The 17,835-nt window shown below is 38.6% G+C and overlaps 1 protein-coding gene across 2 annotated transcripts; it reads right to left on the reverse strand.

The window, feature by feature from the left end:
- Positions 1–6,917: 6,917 nt before the first annotated feature.
- Positions 6,918–15,614, reverse strand: LOC120331091 (uncharacterized). Of its 2 annotated transcripts, none has more exons than XM_078114101.1 (6): positions 15,549–15,614; positions 12,272–12,511; positions 10,767–11,000; positions 10,117–10,201; positions 9,437–9,545; positions 6,918–8,550 (listed from the first exon to the last, which is right to left on the reverse strand). In XM_078114101.1, exons 1-6 carry the CDS (start codon positions 15,565–15,567, stop codon positions 8,368–8,370), a joined length of 870 nt encoding a protein of 289 aa, XP_077970227.1. In that variant the 5' UTR covers positions 15,568–15,614; the 3' UTR covers positions 6,918–8,367. The 2 variants fall into 2 exon arrangements, with proteins under 2 accessions (XP_077970227.1, XP_077970226.1); XM_078114100.1 differs by lacking the exon at positions 15,549–15,614 and adding an exon at positions 14,806–15,077.
- Positions 15,615–17,835: the final 2,221 nt, after the last annotated feature.

Here is a 17,835-nt window from a genome sequence, read left to right on the forward strand (position 1 = left end):
GATCGCAACAAGCTCGTCTCGGTACTAAGTCTTGGCCTAAAGCCTAACAACGGTAGAGATCAACATTCTGACCTTCAACACTGTCAGACTGTACGGTAACATCATTCGCTAACAGTCAAACGCCTGACAGTTAGTACCGGTACCGTACCGGGCAAGTCAGACTGTCAGACAAAAGATTGGAATAGTTTACCATGCGGTGGATTTTCAGGTCTTTCAAAGCACGCTACTGAGACTATTCAAAATGCTAAATGTGCCCTGACAAACTGTATTATAGCACATATATACATAAAACTGTGAATAAGTAACGGTACACGCTTATGAAATAAAACGATGAGCTGGCCTAAACGCCTGGCTTTCACAAGTGAATGACGTAAATTCGGAAGTCAGCTGATCAATGTGTCCCTCCAGCGACATATACGCAATGACGGTGCAGTTGCGAAATTGCGCAACGGAAAACTACTAAGAAAAAGAGAGAGAGGATTTATTTTTTTTTCGTCAAAACAGAAACATGATGATGATGATACGAATAATAATAATAATAAAACAACACATACTACTGTTTTCATTACATGATGGTAACAATACGACCATTTCCGATCATCAGAGTCAGTTACCACCAAGACGTCGAATGATTGGCACCTTCGTTTTAATTTCCTTTAATTTTGAATAAAAAAAACAGTCTTGGAGGCCCCAACTAGGCTAAAATAAATCACAAGGCTATACACGCTACTTTTTTACTTTATACACACTTCCATCGCCGAACAAGCCCCGTAGCCTACACGCGGTCACTGATTGAGCGAAACCGGAATCTGTCTGGTTCGGGATTTTTTCCAAATTGATTATACCTTGGGCGAGGTCGTGGAATGGAATTTAAATACTATATTCTTGAATTGCGATACTAACATAACTAATCCCAATGCACTTAGCTTGTGTGTATATATTAGAATTTCAGTTTCATGAGATCTTTCACAACAGCTTGGTTCGGCGGTGTGGCGCATCTTGCTAAGCGAGAATACGCTCGCCACCACACCACTAATTGCCCTGCGTGGGTTTGCGGGTTCGAATTAATTATGTGCGAGAGGATTGCTGGGCTCTTCGCCGCTGTAGGATGATTCACATAACCGCTGGTCGGTTACGGCTTCCTCCGCCATCAAGTCTATGCTTCCGAAAACAATTAACTTTTCACATACTCGACAAGGAATGGTAACCGGACGAGAGGTCGTGGTCCGCCATATGATTAAGCCGTCTCACCTCACTTAATCCTCTCCCCAGCAAGAATAAATATGTAGATCTTATCCTACGATCGCTTGTGTCGAGAATAAAAGAGCGTGATTGGTGAGAATCGCAATAATGCGAACCAATCACAGGTAGCCTACTCAGTCGATCAAATGAACACGCCTATTATCGCATTTCTGATTAGCCCTCGCGGGTTCGAATATTTCGATTCCCGCGGGAATAATTATATGCGAGAAAATTGTTATAGACTCTTCGCCGTCGTAGTGTGGTTTATGTGACCACTGGTCGGTTACAGCTTCCTCTAACTTTAAGTTCATTTATCTAAAATAACAACTAGTCAACTATTCGACCCTATTGAAATAGTACCCTAGATTTCGAGGTCTGGCTTCAATATCATCCATCTTTAGTCGCCCATGATTATGAGACCCCGGATGGTACAGATGGCCCCTGGTCCCCTGAGGGCGCCACAGAACAGTTGGAGAGGCCACAGCCCACAATGCTGGACGAAAAACTGATTTTACTTTTCTTGTTACAAGAAAACCTAGTTTCATACCGGATTATTTGACAGGGTGTTTAACTTTGTTGAGCCTGAATTGTTTGAACATAATGGGATTTGGTATCTCCCAATTAATATAACAAATTATCACTAGAATGATAAGCAGGAGGCCATGAGTGCTAAAAGCCTCCGGAAAAGGCCACAATTGAAAATTTGAATTTTCAGCGCAATCTGCATTCCTAAATAGGATAGGATTTACGTATTTATCCCGGAGGAAAGGAAAGCCGATAAGACGGCTTATCCATATGTCGAACCACAGCCTCTCGTCCGGTTACCATTCCAAGTCGGGCATAGGATTAGTTATATTGTTTGTTTTCGGAAGCATGGACTTGATGGTGCAGGAAGCCGTTACCGACCAGCGGTTACGTGAACCACCCAACGACGGCGAGGAGTCCAGCAATCCTCTCGCACATAACCATCGCTGCATGGGATTCGAACCTGCAAACCCACGTAGAGTAATTAGAGGTGCGGTGGCGAGCGTATTCCTAACGCTTAGCCCGTTGAGCCACACCGCCGCGCCCTAACCAAACCCTAACTCAATCGCCCTAATCCAACCCTAATCGGATAATTACTGATTCTTTTATTTCGAGCGTTGGCGGGGTGTTTGTTTGGGCGGGGGCTTTGTACAATCCGAGTAATAGCCTTCTAACGAATTTTAAATATCTCATATTTTAAATGGGTTGGTACATTAGTTGTGGAGGAAAGCGATTTTTGACAACATCAATAACAGGAATAATATCAAAAAGATTTTAGCAAATATTCCTTAGTGCACGTCGTTTGAAACGAGTGTAGAAGACATTTGTGAAATCATTATTCTATGGATTAAAGAGATTTCATCTGTGGGCATTCTGTTTGGATCATTCGTGTGACTCATTCTGAGCTGTATACAGACCACGTTTGATACTACTAATATTTGAGCTGATTTATATCTGCAGTTGTTAATTGCGTTTCAATGAGCAAACCCAACAACAAAGAGAATAATTTAGCAAACCATCCGTAGGTCTATTTCTTGAATAATAATTATATGCACTGTACGTTGAAAAGTATGTTTATATTTATTTTCCCGATAAAACGCACACCAACAACTACCATTACATTACAAGGATCTTTTGTACGAAGAACACGCCAGTTAATTATCCAGTTAGCGTTAGGTATGCATATTGCGCTTGGAATTTAAATTTTAAACCATTTCCAACCCCAAGTGGATAAATACTGATTTTTTAGTGTGAAACGTGGCGGGGGTGTTATTCTCAAATTTCACACTGCATTAGTGGGGGGGGCTTAATACAAATGATCCCAATATACAAAAGGTACTTTCAAGTTTAATTAAATAGGTAACAATGTTAAAGGTTAAATAATGAATCTAGATTAGATTTCTCGAGGTAACGTGGGCTATTGTTTTCACAGTGACGCTAACATCGATGTGACGCACTGGTGCAGACTTTTCACAAGGCCTGAGTATTTATCGATATTCAACATCATCTCAAAGATAGACTGAGTTCGTATATGGACAGATGTAATTTGACACAAACTGCGCGTCCCACGCTTGTCGCAAGAACGATAGTTTATCACAATGAGTAGGTTAAGATTGATTGAAGACGTACGTATCTATTAATATACATTATTACTAACCATATCGCATATGACTCCAGATTATTATAAATTAGGCAGCGATACGCTTTGTCTTCCTTGTTAAGACTAGTCTGTGCGGTGTGAAGATTGTCGGTGTAACACCAAGGGGAATTTTAGAGATTTTTGTTATATTAGGGAGATTTATGGAATTTTTGCGAATGGGAGTATCCCAGGCGGTGAATTAGAGCAGTGGTCGGCAACCACCGGGCCGCGGCCCATCGCCGGTCCGCGGAAAGGTTACTACCGGTCCGCAGAAACGTGGCACAAAAGACGGACAATGTCTTAATAACAGGTGTAATTGATTAACAACTCAAACAATAATTAGTTGAAAAGAGTCTTTGCGATTTAAGGGTACTTCGGCAGTTTTTTGGGCAATATTACTAACTGAATACCCCGGCATTGCAAAAAAGCTTTACAGGCATTTTTACATCTATGTGAATTGTGAAGTCGGGTTTTTAAAACTGACAACTACAAAATCGCAGTAGGCTGAACGTAAGAAAACACATTACTTGAATACCATTACCTTTATTCTCTGAATTTAATATCAACCTTTTTATCCTAACACATATAATATATTACATAAGCTTATTCCGTCTGTACAAGGTGGTCCGCCAAAATTTTGGTCAGGCTTTACCGGTCCGTCACCGAAAAAAGGTTGCCGACCACTGAATTAGAGTAATCCTGGTGGGGGAATTTTTTGAGCTATACAACGCATCCGCTCAGAACTAGGCTCCGGATAGGTAATTAGTAATAATTATGAGACTAGTATACGTCTTGCGTAGGGCAGGGCACTACACCCAGTGCTGGGTTAACCAATGAGCAAAATGAGTACGTGCCTAGGGCATAAGAGGAAAGGGAAAAAAAGGGGAAATTTCAATAATCAATTTTTAAATGGCCTCAGTGTATTAAGGAAACAATTCGAGTTGATCAGACCGCGATACTGGCAAGTCTAAAAATAAAGTGAATGTAGGTATGATAACATAACAGCTTCCATAATAATCACGCAAATTTATTATTCTTAAGCCCTCAATTATCAATGATACGAAAACTTTTTTATTTACATAACACCAGTTTTTATCATTATTATTTTTTAAACACGGGGCACCAAAAACTTAAGGCCTCTAAAAGGAATGATTCGGCCCTGTCTTTACCGTGAGTCCATTTCGTGTTCGGAATTCGGATATCTCTATACATAGAAGGGGTCATGAACAAAATTCGAAAAATTGTTTAGCGATATAAAAATGTATCATGTTTCCTGAACTTATTTTCAGTGACCCTTTTTTCCAGCCATCGCAAAATACCAGATATGTCAACAAAGATTTATTGCAATCTCTCTATTCCAGAAATTTTTTAATTTGTGAAATTTAGCGTAAGAATGGCCGAAGCGCCAGAACTTGTTATGAACATCAGACTTGATATACCAGCTGACCGAATTTATGACGTCATAAAGGAAATACAGCATATAAGATGGGACGAATTTGCTCGTCGTGCTTTGTGTTTGAAAGACAATTCTATCGACGAAATTAAGAGTAATTTTCCAAATAATAGCCGAGAACAAAAATACCAAATGTGCAGAAAATGGGAACAAGAATACCGAGGACAAAACCCGGTCGCGGCTTTCGAGGAAATAATCGACAAATTCCTTTACCCTGACCGACCTGAGAAACCTAGAGAAATCAATAAACGGTTTTCATCTCCATCAATGTTGACTCCAAGCACCACCAATGAATCTTTTCGTCAGCATCAAAGTATCGGGAGAAAAATTTGGAACAGCGTGAAGAAAAAACGAAGAAAATTAGTTAAATCCTTAAGTTCCTTGTCGCTCTCAAATTTTCGTCTCAGTGGGAATTACGATCCACTACTCATAAATCCCGATAATGATGAAGCAAGTTTCCGTCCAAGATCGTCAACAAGTGTTGAGAGCCGTCCTCGGGTAATTGAAACGAACAGAGATAAGTTTCGAAATCGTAAGAATACTTGTCCTTCAAGGAGAAGAGAAGATGTCAAATTTTATTAAAACAGCGGACACTGTATATTGCGTATTCAATTGCAGGTCTGTTTTCCTCGGAGGTGGGCAAATCAAGGCCCACGTGCCGGATCCACCTCACCGAATGGTTTCATCCGGCCCACTTATTTCTGCTGAAATTACGACTATAGTTTTTATATAAGACTATATTACGTTGAAAATCTCGATGAAAAACACGGCATAATGACCTTGATTGTTACGTTTTGCTTCTTCTTTTTTTTTATATAAACTGTTTTCATGCATAGTTTTTTTATATTGAGATTGGAGCCTCCCGCTCAATAACCAAGTCAAATATGTGTAGATGGCCCACTCAGTGGTGCAGATGGCCCATCTTGTTTACTTCCCACTTCGGATTTGTATGTGACCGTATGATATTTGAGCGGGATAGGATTAATCATACGGCGAACCACGGCCTCTCGTCCGGTTACCAGCTACAGGGGTGGTAGCTTAAAAGTCATATTGGGGGTGTCAAAATAGGGCTGACGAAATGCGGTCGTTGCGTGTCGAATTGGGGAAGTTGAAATCCAAGATTGTGAAGCTTTCGAACTATTCAAATATCTGACTGCGTATCCACAAAAACTTCATTGACAATTTGCCTAATATCTTATCTAGCCCCGGGAGTATAGTACAAAATTGGGCGCCCCAGAAGTGTGTGTACCAAGTATATATATTCACTTGGCTGACACAAACAGTCCTCGAACTTATAATGTAACCAGAATAAGGGAAAATTATGGCCTAATCTGGTACAAATACTACGGGAGTACCCAAAATTGAGATATCATGGCCACGACAAATATTGGTATTCTGGCACATCGGTTACCGGTATCACTTCTACTTTTATCATACTATCATCTGGATATGCGGTCTCTGTATTTTCTCTTTGATTGACCAAAGACTTGTTGGAAAAAGCGAATATAATTCTTGTCACTGATCTGTTACTTATTTGTAAACTGTTTTTTTTTTTGTTTATTTATATCTCTGTGCGTATATTTTATAATAAAACCTACCGTAAAATCATTACATTCGTTTTCCTATTTTTACAGTATTAGATTAGATCATTGCTCCATCTTCAGGATTGGGTGACAATTCAATTGATGAAATCGACAGTAATCGCCCAAATAAAAAAAGCACACTGTACATACAAATTACGATAAATAAAGAATAAACATCTCAGGTTGAGTGGCAGCCGCGGAAGCCAAATTTGGTTATCGATCAGCGGTATCCATAAGAAAGTCGGCGCTGCGAAAATATGTGTATCAAGATGACGAACAAACTGAACCCTAACCTGGTACACATACTATGTTCAGGTTGTGCGCCATCTTGGTACGGGTGCACCAGAAAGTCTAACAAGAAAATAATAATAAAAAGTCGAACTATGTATGTTATTTGAAAAAATAAATAAATAAATACGTCAAGGCATGCTAACCTGGTATGCCCAGCAATCACGCGTTTCAACAACAGGTTGTGCGCCATCTTAGTAGGAATATTTTGGGAGCACCGAATTTTGAGCAAATTAATCGGTGTAATCGAATTAGTTATGGAACACCGGGAAGATTTAAAATATATCGTGCACTTTCTTTTCAGCATTTTCACTGAACTAGTGAAGGTGAAATTCATGAGTGCCATATTGCATGACCGGGAAATTCAAGTCTACCGGCCGGTACAGCTTGTCAAAACCGGGACTATCCTGACTAGACCGTGGTAATAATTATTGAAATAAAGTTATCGACCTCAATCATGATCAATTATGGAAAATTTCAGGTTGATCAAACCGTGAATTGTGGAGAAAAGCGATTTTCACAAGAACGCCAATCACCCAGCAAGATTTACAACAACAATAATTTAGCAACGATCCAAACGGATAAGTATAAGTTTATTTCGACTCCATAATCAACATAACTGGCAATAAAATGATTGATAAAAACAAATGAATAAAAAACTGATTATGAAATCAGGAGCAAAAACAAAACCTCTATAGCGTACAGAATATAAGTTGGAAGGTTTTGCCAAGAAGAAGTGGTACGTGTTCACTCACCTAAATGGATTCAATTATATACATGGAAACTAACAGGGACGGGGAACAATCCTTTTATAGTGTTAAATTGGTCAAAATAAACTTGTGTGTTTCGATCATAAAGTAACACATACTTTATAAAGCTTCTGTGTTGGCCATTTACAGATAATACTTGGTTACTGGGCCGAAAAACTTGAAAACTATTTATTTAATAAAGGCTAACGTTTATATAAATAAGCACAATATAATAATCGGGGTCATTATGACGTGATTTTCATAGATATTTTTTACGAAAATTTATATTCATAAAAAGCATAGTCGTAATTTTAGCAGACACAAGTGGCCTGAATGAAATACTTCGGTGGGCCGAATTTGCCCACCTCTGACTTAGAGGAAATTTGAAGAGTAATAAAAAAAATAGGGTTTTATTAGGAATTAGGGTATCCAATCATCTTTAATAGGAACTGAAAACTCAAAAAAAAATTCGTTTATTATCTGCGTCAAAAAATCACTTTTTCACAGCAAAGACAATGACAAAAACTTAGCAAAGTGAATATTACAAGAACAATCGATTTTATTTTGGTCGCTCTGGTATAAAACAAAAATCGGGAAATACCTTTGAAATCAATTAAGACATGAAAACAATGATTAAAAGTAGAATCGAGCAACTTTTTTACAAACTACAAATATTTTGTGGTCGCGGTTGTCATAAGTGCAATATTTTCAATGGAGAAACATAATGCTACATAAAAATTTGTTGTATTCATATAGAGAACGATTTTGGTACTACCAAAAACACAAATATATATAACTGGAAATTTAAGGTTCAGGAAAACTGTATGTATAGCCTGCACGTGAGTAGCTTCTAGCACAAAACAATAGTTCATAGATTTTAATGCGATATTATTCAACTGAGCCATATCCTTCTGGCACTTCCCTCATAGGCTTAGCGTAGATGACGGTGTCCTCAGTAGCATTGGCAGGCAGGCCTTGATCTAGTGGAATATTACTGGGAACCTGGTAAATACTTTCCTCTACGGGTTTTAGAGTTGGCTCGTATCCACCTAGTGGTCTGTTGCTGGGTACCTGTGTATGAAAGTTATAAAAGAAAAATATCAGGAACAGTGAAACTTAACATTCATATTTAGCCGAAGCCTGTGAACACTGCGAAAAAACCGCTCTGACGGAACAAAGGTAATTCTTGGAACAAAGGTAACTCTTCTAGCGAAAAATACAATCTTCAACCGCTGAAAATTTCAAAGCTATTATTAGTGAATGAGTAAAGCTATTTTTTCATGAGTACTTGTCCAGTTGGAGTTAGGAATGATTTGAATTACCAGCGCAATATGCATTCCTAACCCTAACTGGATAATTACTAAGTTTCTAATTTTGAGCGTTGGCGGTTTTGTTGCGCAGATTTGAACACCCGGTCAGGAATCTTGAGTCTTCCTAGCTAAGTGTCTAAGTCAGGGGTCGGCAACCAATGGCCCGCGGAGCAGTAGAAACCGGCCCGCGACGCTTCACTTGGTTATAGTACCAAAACAGCTGTTTTGACGACTATATTCTTTACGTAGAAGAATTTATTTTGAGACACGTGTAGACTAAATTATATTATAACCTAACAAGTATCTAATTCACAATTACGCGTTTAATTAATTTAAATATAATTAGACAAATGGCAGCAAAACGCAGAAAAGTTGATGCTAAGTGCAAATGGTTTAATGGCGCAAAAAATATTTAAATAGTCAGTCTTTGCGCGCTGCTTAATATTTAACTTCTGATCTGTGTGAAAAAGTGATTCATCGCTCATCCGTTCGGGTTTCAACTTTCTAAAAATTTGTGCGGCCCGCCAATGACTTGCAACCTTTTATTTTGGCCCGCGAGTGACAAAAGGTTGCCGACCCCTGGTCTAAGTCTATCCTACCAATGTGGAATATCCACTCCATGGCGGTATTCATGGATTTCAATTCACCTGGTAATGTTGGTAAGGGTCTTCGTCATATTCTCCATCAAAAGTCTCAAAGCCTTGAAATTCGGATTTCTTTTTGGCGACAGCTTGAATCGCAGTCTGCTTATATTGCCTGAAAACATAATTGAAAATTGAGACTGAGGTGTGGGGGTTGGATTGCAGGTTTGAATTCTATGAGGATAGTTATGTGTGAAAAAAATTTGGATTCCTCGTTTCCTGGTATTTTGTTGGCTAAATAACAATAGTAGCCTCTAATTTTAGTAGTAATAAAAATATGTTGAACTCGACCCCGATAGTTAGTAGGGTAATCTCAATTGCCTTCTTTGTAGCGGGCATAATGGCCTGCCACATAGAAAATTAGCAATAGGGTAAAATATAAAGTTTCATTCGAATGATCTCTTCTGTAGAAGTCTATGGTATACCGTAAATACAGCAAGAAAAATGGGCAGCTACAAAACACGTGTATTGCTAATCCAGTGCGGTGTATTTTTTGGCCCTGATTAAAAATCTGAAAAGAATCTACGTTACAGTACTGCCATCTTTCGATCATATTTTATGATCATTGCTTATCCTTTTTACTGCAATGCGTACTGTGGGTATGTATTCGAAAATAAATCATTATCCCGCTCTGCGCGCGACCCTGTTTTGACTAAATTTAATTTTCTCAAAAAAAATAAACATACCTTATGATCATAATCAGGAGCAAGAGAATAACGATCGCCAACAAAACTCCCAAGATAATCGTTCCAATCGGTTGAACAGAAGTTTCTGTTAAAAATATAATTAGTAAGTCTTTATTTAGAACGTTGTTTATATGGGAATTTGTGAGGTACGGCGCATTCTCTCAAAAGTAAAGAATTTATAAAACCAAGAGTCGGGGAAAAAATGATAATTTTCATTGTCTTTCTTCAGCTTCTGAATTAATGTAACCGGTGTATGTCGCACGAGAGCAATCTTCCCAGATCATACGGTCATAGACGGTGGTCTGTAAGACCAGGACGTTTCAATTTTATGGCAAACCACGATAGGATTTACATATTTATCCCGGGGGAGAGGAAAGTCGATAAGATGGCTTAATCATATGACAAACCACAGACTCCCGTCCGGTTACCAGACCATGTCTGGTTTGGGATTAGTTAACCAGTTATTTGTTTCAGATGCATGGCCTTGAATGTGGAGAAAGCCGTAACCCACCAGTGGTTACGTAAACCACCCTACTCTATGTTTGTTGTTTCGAACGTTCTTAAAATTTTGAAACCCACAACTGCTTATGATTCAAATTCATGAATTCAATAAAACAAAAATCGAAAATATCTTAAAACAGCATTCTCACCTTTTCTTGTTATTCCAGGATCAGAGTCGCACGCTACAACTGTGTAGTTCAAGTCGATAAGAATCGGGTCAACGAGAACTCTGCGCAAGTGTATTTCAATTGTTTCTTTTTCTCCGTAGACCCAAGTGAATTTCTTGCATCTTTCCTGGTGCTTGTTCACAACGTTTTTGCACAAGGAATACTTTTGTTGGAAAACGTAGCATGTTCCGATTGCCATTTCATTAATACAATGGTCTGAAAAATTAAAAGCTGGCTTAGAACGAGTAAGAGGAAAATTGCGCGTTGCTGTGACCTTTTACTAGTTAGGATGAAGTTAAGATTTTCTATCAATGTAGAAATAGCATTCCCAAATTCGTGAGAAAGGAATGCAGATAAGACGGCATAATTAAATGGCAAATCATGGAATTTCGTTCAGTTAACGGTCCAAGTCGGTAGTTAATCGTTAAAAGTGTTTGGATGGCGCAGGAAGACATAATTCCGTCAGTAATAACGCTATCCGCAAATATTACGCGATCCTCTCTCGCACAGAGTTATTACACGTACGAACTTCCTTTTGCCATTTCATAAATACAATGGGCTAGAAAATTTAAAGTTCGACTAAAAAATTAGAATTATTACGAGGAATGGCGCGTTTCTGTCTTCCCGGTTAAGATAGGTAGAAATAGGATTTTCATACATAAACGGCTAACGGTTCAAGGCGTGGCATCACGCTTTTCCGAAACGGCTTTTTTGTGTAGGAATGTAAGTTTCGAAAAAGTATAACAACTCTGGGATTTTAGACTTGGGTAAATCTGCAAAGGTGAAGGCAAATAAATGAAGAGACAGACGCCCTGGCCTAGTGGTTAAAGCGTCATAGTTAACCGTGTTGGCGTTGCAGATTACACATCTCGGGTTTGAATCCCATTCCTGCCACCTCACCCACGGTAGGCAATGGCTAACCGTAATAATGAGTTTTCGGATATCAGTGGTTTATTGTATAGTGTCTTGTTCGGAGCGAGAGGTCGTATACGGAACCGCTACAAACAATTTTTATTAATTTTGAACTACACAAAATTTCGAGGTGAAAAACGAATTCTATAAAGCCCAAAAAAAGTTTGAAGTATACGTTTTGAACTAAATAACAGTAATAGTCTTCCAGCGAAAAATACATTCTTTAACCACTAAAAATGTCAGCACAATTGGTCTAGTAGTTAATGAGAAAAACGATTTTTTGATAAGAAGAATGATAATAACAAAGCGCCCCAAAACGTGTTCAGTACGGATAATAACGAAAAATTAGGATTTTGAACAGGAAATTCGTCGTCTACAGGTAATTATGAAGTAACTTTGATTTAAGAATCTTGCGTGCACATAATAACACGGCCGGATGGATTGTGATGGTTTAAAAGCCAGCACTGGGTACAGATCACTCGCAAGGCATAATAAAGATTGAAATATCGTCGATTATGATTTTTATTCGCAATGTAAGATACATTTTTATATTCTTGAAAAAAAATAATATTTACTTTGTATATTCAAAACGCCAGCGGCGGCCTCAAACGCCTGAAGTTGAATCCGCTCGATGTAAAGTACAACTGCCGTATTGCGAGCAATTCCGAGCTGACCAGAGCAATTCCGTTGTTCTAGTATCCAAGTTGATAATATGTCGCTGACGTCATATGGCTCCTTGAATCGAACGATCCCCGATTCATTTTGGCATAAATTCCTGGTCGATATCACCGCTGAAGAAGTTCGGAACAAGATGACTGTAAAAATGAATAGATTTGGCAAATGATGACGCCATGCTTATGACGCATTAGTCACGATAATAAAAACAAACAACAAATTGTCGTCATGCGAAGGTTTCGTTTATCGCAACTTTGTGATTCACCACGGCGTGATTTATATAAGCGCTTATTAACGCTATTCTCTCTGGACGAGGCCGTGTACAAGCCTCAACATATTGTATTTAAAAGCTACCAGGGGATCTTTTTATACAAAGCCCAAAACTCCACCATTACCAACAGGTAGCTATATCCAGTTGTGGGATTCAGCCGGTTCGCACCGATTCTATAGAACCGCCTCACGGAATTTTATGATATCAGCGAACCGGGTAAAAAATATGACTTTCGTGATGGAACCGGCTGACGAAAAAATTGAATCCCACCACTGGCTATATCTACCAACCCAGGTCACCTTCAAAAAATTTCCCCAAACTATAATTTCATGTAGATGAAGTGCGGAATACACTAACAATTTTATTGTCTGATGGCTTTCTAATAGAATCTCAAATATTTATTCATTCCTAAACATACTAGTTAATTATTGGACACGTTTATTGGACACGTTTAGTGGTCATAACGATCGTTTCAAAATTTTGTCGTTGGACACGTTTAGTGGCCATAACGATCCTTTCAAAATTTTGTTGTTATTGGACACGTAGTGGACATAACGATCGTTTCAATATTATGTTGTTGTTGTTCTTGTTATCCTTGTTGTTGTTCTTGTTCTTTGACACGTTTTTAAAAAGTCGCTTTTCTCTTCGAATACTGGACCAATTGCTTTGAAATTTTCAGTGGTTGAAGATAAAATTTTTCTCCAGAAGGCTATTACTTTTTTTTTCGCTATGACGTCATCAAAATTATTGCCATTGGGTGGCGCTACGTGTCCATATATTTGAGCATAGCTCTCTTGTTGTTATTTGTCTCCGTCTCCATTTTTAAAAAATCGAATCTTTTCTCTTCGAATACTGGACCAATTGCTTTGATATTTTCAGTGGTTAAAGATAAAAATTTTCTCCAGAAGGCTATTACTTTTTTTCGCTATGACGTCATCAAAATTATTGCCACTGGGTAGCGCTACGTGGTCATATATTTGAGCATAGCTATCTTGTTTTTCTATACAGTAAAAAAGCTATACTCTCGACAAAAACTGATCTTCTCGATCTTTTCAATTAAATATTACATCTTTGCGTGTTGCACCGTCGCTTCTCGATAACCAGCTTTGGTCTCTCGCGACCTCCCCAGTTGAAATGTGTGATTATCTTTTCTTTCCGTATTTTGTGTAGAACTTACCATTCTTACTGGTTGAAAAAAAAGCTTGACTTGCCCCCTCCACTAATGCAAAACGTGAGACTTGAGAAAAACAGCCCCACCACGTTTCAAAATAAAAAAATTAGTAATTACCCAGTTAGGGTTGGGAAGGACTTGAAAATTTGAATTCCAGAGCAATCCGCATTCTTCACCTTAACTTAGGGTTACCATATTTTTGGGACTTCAAATTGGGACGCCTCGAAAGACAACGACCCATTAGCTGTGATTTTGTAACTTCACATTTTCCGATTTTACTACATAGGCCTATATTCCTACATTTAAAGCTGTCTCGGCTGTCTTTATTGACCATATTGTTATCGAAATTTCATGCGCTTATTTTCTGTCCAAATATCGGGTTCAGTTCAAAAAGTAGGAAGGAATTGACGTTAACGATACCGGTACAAATAATTCGAATTTAGAATAATTAGTATTGGTTTTACATGCGATACGTCTGTCATCAATGGGAATCAGCGGGAGACGAACGCATTCACCCTCAGTAAGAAGGTTAGCGTTGCGCTACACAGAAACAACAGTAACAAGAATATGTTTGTGTATTATGCTGGAAAAGCGGGACTTTCGGCTGACTTATCGGGACGGCGGGACAAAACGCTGAAAAGCGGGACGTATGGCAAGCCTACCTTAACTGGATAATCACTAATTTTTTTCTTCTATTTTGAGCGGTGGCGGGGATGTTTGTCTTTTTATGGCGGAGGATTCTTACAAAAAGATTCCTACTATTTTAAGAAAGACCGTGGTTCGGGAACAGCTCACCATATTCCTTGCATTTCGAATTGGAAATAATCGAAACTCGTATTTTTACATAAATAATAACGTGCAAGTATCTCAATTCAATAACAGTCGTTAAAAATTGTCGGTCAACGATCCAGGGGGCGATTTTTAAACTTTGCCATGGACGCCATTTTACGTAGATATGCTACTGTACATCCGAACCTCTATAAATAACTTACCGAGCAAGAATAAGGTGGAGCACGCTGAAGAAAATTCCATATCGCCAAATCTGTGAGGCCAAGTTGAAAAAATGCGATAATAGATATCTTAACCTATAAATCTAGAAGCCAAAAGAGAATGCACATCTAGTTACCCGAAGCATAAATCGTTCTAGGCTTTTTGAACACAGGAATATTGAATTGGAAGTAATTTTTGCGAATTTAACATCGGGTTATAAGTTGCGATTGGTAACTTGCCATAACGGCCGACTATACCACGCCATATAATCTAAAATTTGAGTACTTAATTCTTAAATTTTACCCAAGATGACTTAGTAATAGCGAGGAAAGTCACCCTCAAGCAACGAGTTTTTAATTCTGACCAGGTTGATCGTTCCCAGTGCCCCTCAGTAATAACCACACTCTAACATTTTCCCATGATTTTACACTCGCCAATTTCATGAGAATTTTTTTATATTGGTCAATCGAAATACAAATTGAAATTGTTAGTTGGCCAGTTATTCGTTTCAGATGCACACGCTTCCTCTCGCACATAATTATCCCCAGTGGATTCGTACTCACTCGGGATAATCAGAGATGAGTTGGCAATCGTATTTCTAACGCTTAGTACGACGCACAACAACGCCGAGCCAATGAATTGGTAAACTAACAATTTTAAAACCTGACATGAACCGCGGTTCGCTATATCCTCTCCCCCATTCGGGTATAACAGGAAAACTCAAACATTGCGAAATTAATACTACCTGAAACTTGGCCAGCCATCCACTTTTAAAATGTTCCCACGTGTAGCATTCCCGAATGCCCTGCTATTCGTCCGCGAGCTGAATAATAATCTCGCACAATGAATAACAGGTGTCCGTTTGTGAATCAGCGAGTCTGTTTTCCTAGTGAAACGCTGTTGTTTTCAAATGATTAAGAAATCAGAGCGATATAATAAATAAACTTCGTGCTGCGTCGTGGTATATTGCGTATCATACGCACGCTGTCTGCTGTATGCGGTGACGACATATATTTCTCGTCACCACCTTAGTTATCTGTGTCGGCGTGCTCCCCAGCTTTTCACTTGGAGAGCGGGTGCTTTTTAGGCACTCCCGTATGAAAACCACTGATCTATAAGTAGGGGAAGGTGGGGCACGTTGGGACATGGGGAACAGTGGAAAATCAGCTCTCACGCTGATACTATATCCACAATCCTGTCCGTGGTTCGATGTTTCATTCCGCCCTTCGGTGAGTTACAACGTCCCCGCGAACGGACAAAGGACGGGTAGAGCGGCGCAAGCTATGAGGTGAAATTGGTTTTGGGGGGTTGAAACTAAAATTTTACAGTTCCAGCTTTTCTTTTTTCTATTTTAGCCTTTCCAACCTGACAAACCACCGTCTGGTATTTTTCAGCTTTAGTCCACTCTAAAATATTCATAACGTTGGCGCGTTGATGTGCCTTCCGAATTTCGCCGTGGGATGGTCTGAAAATATTTGTTTCTTATGGGGAACAATGGACTGGGGTTCAGTGGGACATGCCCTACAGGGCAAAATTCTAGAGCAGGGGTTCTCAAACTTTTGGTGTTGCGGAGCCCTTGAAAGGTTGAATATTATTCGCGGAGCCCCAAAATAAATGTTAAAATTGTTACTTTCAGATTAATATTCCTGAGCAAGTTAAAAGTACTTTACTTATTTTAAATGCTGAACCCTTTTTAATAGGGTTAACACAAGTCATATTGAATCTAAATTTCAAACATAAATTATATATCGTCACGCTAATAACCGATTTGCGTAAGTCAATTTTGGCGATCTTGAGTTTTTTATAAAATAGGTATTTATGTAATGCTGCGCACCTGTCTGTTAACTCAGATTTTATTTTGAGAATTTCGAAACCAATAAAAATAGAGATTATGACATGCACATTTGTGCAATTGTTTCGTCATAATGAATTATCATTGTTCGCGCAGGAGTATTGTGACGCCACAAAGGCAAAATAACCTCGGCGAGGTATTTTCGAGTTTTTGCATCTCGGATTCTAGCTTAGCGCGTATTAATTTGAATTTATACTACAGTATAGGAAGACGTGCACTTGCGATATTCACTGTCCGAGTCCAATTCACCTTGGTTGGTTTTTATATTGGGTGCATTGCTGTTTTATTCTTTATATTTAATCTTAGTCTTATTTCGATGGGTGTGCAGAACGTGTTATATTGATGAAATATATATTTTTAAACATGAAAAATAATGTAATTGAAACTGATTAGCTATTTTGGGGATTACGCATTGTAGATACTAAGAATTACATTCGTTTTTGGAATGTTTAGTTTTCAGGACTGGTGCATATAGTAAAGTTGCAAAATTGCGTATGTCCCCAAGTCATAGACACATTCCTGGCTAAGTCACACAGCGCCATTATGACGTCACTTAACTGCGTCATACAAATTAACGTAAATTCGGCTACGATCAAAAAATTGAACCATGGCAAATTATTGACTCTCAATGGCATAACAATATCATTAGGAAGTTTTTTACGTTTTTCTCAAAACTGCTAAAAATGACTTACGCAATTCGGTTATTAGCGTGACGTTATACTAAAGCTGTAAATTTGACACTTGACCAACATATTGATAAATTAGGGGGCGAATCTTTTCCCTTTTGACATTGAAAGACTTAAAAGGCCGCTAATAACGTGCGCGATATCATTTTGTTACAATCGCCGATTTTTTTCGTCAGCATGGCGTGTTTTTGAACCTTTAAACATCTTTACGCCGGTGTTTATTCTCCCTAAATCAAAAATTTCCCTCGGCATATACATGTATTGTTACACAATGACGACGTTAATTGCTTTTTGTTCTCGTGGGGAAGTATGAGTTTAATGTGAAAAACATGTTACCATATTATAGTCATCGGCGATGAAAGGCTAAAAATAATAATTACCGGTAATAAAGAGGTAAATCCGCAACTCAAATTTCTTAATTGAAAAACGCCTTCTAAAATATTAAAACTGAAACTTAAAATGGAAGATCACACGTTTCGTTTTCAGCAGACTCA

The sequence above is a fragment of the Styela clava genome, chromosome 6, assembly GCF_964204865.1.
Source record: "Styela clava chromosome 6, kaStyClav1.hap1.2, whole genome shotgun sequence".
Classification (NCBI taxonomy): domain Eukaryota; kingdom Metazoa; phylum Chordata; class Ascidiacea; order Stolidobranchia; family Styelidae; genus Styela; species Styela clava.